Below are 3,242 nucleotides of genomic sequence, written 5' to 3'. Positions count from 1 at the left end.
TACATAAAGGGGAATTTAGACTGAGGTTTATTCCTCTAGCACAGATAAACCTCACTCTAATTCTCACACCTCAGACAACATAAGGTTTTTGAAAAAAATTTAGGAGAAAATCTTTACAACCCAGAGTTAGCCAATAAATTTCTTAGATATGACACCAAAACCCTGATACATACAAGAAAAGAAGATATATTGGACCTGATTAAAATTAAAATTATTTTGATATAAACTGGCATGGCTTAACAAGTCCCAAAGACTATACCAAATACTAGCTTGGAAAGAAAAATAATAAAAATTAAACACTTTGCTCTAGTTTTTTTACTTTCTATGTATCTTTGATATTTGCTAATCTCACTGAAATCAATATACTTACCAAGCTTTCTAGCTTGTATGAATCCAAGATTTAGCTGAAAAGTTTTTCACTTCAAGGTAATGCTGATTCATTTTCAACATTTCCTGTTTAATAAAACCCTTATCTCTGTTGATGATCTGGGGACTCACAAACTTTGCAAAGTTGAACACATTTGATTGTTAAGAATTTAAGGAATCCATTCCTGATTCTTTTGGTTTTAACACCATAAATAATAGGATTCATCATGGGTGGAATGAGAAGGTATATATTGGCTATAAAAATGTGGACAGGTGGAGCAATGTGGTGACCAAACCTATGAGTGAGAAAAGAGAAAAAAGCTGGTGTATAAAACACCAAAATGACCCATACATGGGAGACACAGGTACTCAAGGTCTTGAGGAGGGCAGCTTTGGATGGGAGATTGAAGACTGTGAAAAGAATAAGGACATAAGAACAGATGATCAGTATGAAATCCAATCCTCCTGTCAGGAATGCCACAATTAGGCTGTAGGCGCTACGAATCTTGGTCTCAGAGCAAACCAGTTTTATCAGGGCCATAAACTCACAGTAAGTATGGGAGATGACATTAGTTTTGCAGTAGGAAAGCCATCTTAGTAGAAAGGGGTGTGGACTGAGAAGTACAGCTCCTCTGAAGACAATAAGCAAACCCAAGCCTACAATCACTGCGGGTGTTAAGATAGTGGAATGTCTTAGGGGGTGGCAGATAGCTACAAATCGGTCAAAAGCCATGGCCAAGATAAACCCAGATTCCATAGTAGATAGAGAATGGATAAAATACATTTGAGTAAGGCAGGCTTCAAAGTAGATCTCTCTGTCATTGAACCAGAAGAGACTGAGTATCTTGGGAAGTGTAGAAGAAGTAAGCATCAAATCAGCAACTGAGAGCATGCATAGAAAGAGGTACATAGGTTCGTGCAGTTTGCGATCTGTCTTTATAATTAATAAAAGAGCAACATTTCCCGTCAGTGACAGTAGGTAGACCAGACAGAAGGGGATGGAGATCCATAGGTGGGCATCCTCCAATCCTGGAATGCCAAGTAGCAGGAAGGTGTTAAGTTTAAGGTTGCTCCTGTTGTAGTCTAGCATTATCCAAAAAATGAGTATGCCACAGTCCTATCCAAATTAAAAAAAAACAAAGATTACAAAAACACGAAGACCAATTATTTTCATTGTTATGTGTTGGAAAAGACACAGACATCCAGTGACATACAACTGGCTATTGAAGGATTTCTTCAGTAATACAATATTTCAATTCATCAAATGCATGGAACTATGCTTTGGGACAGACAAAAAAATTGTACAAAGGTATTCTCTTTCCTTTTTTCAATCTCCCTTGACTTTTTTTTCAGAAGTGTCCAGTTAGCTAGATACATTTTAATCATAGTATAGCACTATAAAGTTAATAACTGATACATTGGTAAAAATGGAGATATAACTTTCTACCATTTTAAACACTCAAAAAAAGTAAAAGTCCAGCCATCATGGATGAGACCAGACATTTGTATATTTAACTTCTCTTACCACATTCCCAATGATAGGGCTTATAGATAAAAGGAAATGGAGACTTGAGAAATACTAAAGGACAACTGGAGGCAATGAAGTGGTGTGAATAAAAATGATCTTATATTGAAAAACAAGTCAATGAGTTGATAAATTTCATAAAATCATCCAACTTGAATGGTTAGAAAAAATTAATTTACAAAGATAAGCCAATAGAGAAAATGACTATGTCTAGAAAACATGGGTGTTCAGGTTACTAGATATTTGTGCTCTATTATAAATGACCAAGTCAAATTCTTCCAGAAGATGTATAATATATTCTTCGGTCATACAGTACACATAAAGTTGATTTTTTGCTTTCCAAGGAAAATTGTTACTTCTTTAACTTTTAATTAAAAAAATATATTGGAGTATAGTTGATTTACAATGTTGTGTTAGTTTCTGCTGTATAGTAAAGGGAATTTTATACACACACGCACACATACACACACACACACACACACACATTGGAGAAGGAAATGGCAACCCACTCCAATACTCTTGCCTGGGAAATCCCATGGACGGAGGAGCCTGGTAGGCTGCAGTCCATGGGGTCGCGAAGAGTCAGACACGACTAAGCGACTTCACTTTCACTTTTCACTTTCATGCATTGGAGAAGGAAATGGCAACTCACTCCAATGTTCTTGCCTGGAGAATCCCAGGGATGGAGAGCCTGGTGGGCTGCCATATATGGGGTAGCACAGAGTCGGACATGGCTGAAGTGATTTAGCAGCAGCAGCAGCATACACACACACACACACACACACACACACACACACTCCTTTTTAAATTATTTTCCCATATAGGCTATTACAGAGTATGGAGTAGAGTTCTCTGTACTATACAATGGGTCCTTTTAGTCACTTATTTTATATACAGTAGTGGGTATACATCAATCCCAATCTCCCAATTTATCCCTCTCCACTCACTGACTCCCTGGTAATTTTTATATATATATATATATATGTAACTTTATTTTTTATTTTGTAGGTAAGTTCATTTGTACCCTTCTTTTAGATTCCACATATACCAAGTAAAATTGTAAATACAACTTTTGGCTCCCAGATATTATCTGACCAGAAAGCATGCATCTTGAAAGCTTGAATGATTATTTTGGAAAGTTATTCTAACAATACTAAATTTTAAATTGGTAAGTCATTATTTTGGTTCCAGTATTAGTGTTATCATGAGCTCATATAATATGAGGCATCTGAATAAAAAAGTTTAGTTATTAGTCTGAATAAAAAAGTTTCATTAAAACAATGAGGTTTTGACCAATATAGTTCAGGATTAAATACTAGGGCTAGGTTAACAAAAATTATCACAGGTTAAA

General features: G+C 35.7%; 1 protein-coding gene across 1 annotated transcript; it reads right to left on the bottom strand.

Moving 5' to 3' along the window:
• Window positions 1–469: 469 nt before the first annotated feature.
• LOC113904948 (olfactory receptor 52D1-like) lies at window positions 470–1,456 on the bottom strand. The gene has a single exon (XM_027562011.1). It carries the CDS (start codon window positions 1,454–1,456, stop codon window positions 470–472), a length of 987 nt encoding a protein of 328 aa, XP_027417812.1.
• Window positions 1,457–3,242: the final 1,786 nt, after the last annotated feature.

Source organism: Bos indicus x Bos taurus, chromosome 15 (genome assembly GCF_003369695.1).
Source record: "Bos indicus x Bos taurus breed Angus x Brahman F1 hybrid chromosome 15, Bos_hybrid_MaternalHap_v2.0, whole genome shotgun sequence".
NCBI lineage: Eukaryota > Metazoa > Chordata > Mammalia > Artiodactyla > Bovidae > Bos > Bos indicus x Bos taurus.
The sequence above is the reverse complement of the archived record's forward strand: the minus strand, read 5'-3'. Positions and strand labels throughout refer to the sequence as shown.

Bases quoted from the DNA above. Each gene is read 5' to 3' on its own strand.
- LOC113904948 (XM_027562011.1), bottom strand. From the start codon at position 1,456: ATGCTAGACTACAACAGGAGCAACCTTAAACTTAACACCTTCCTGCTA.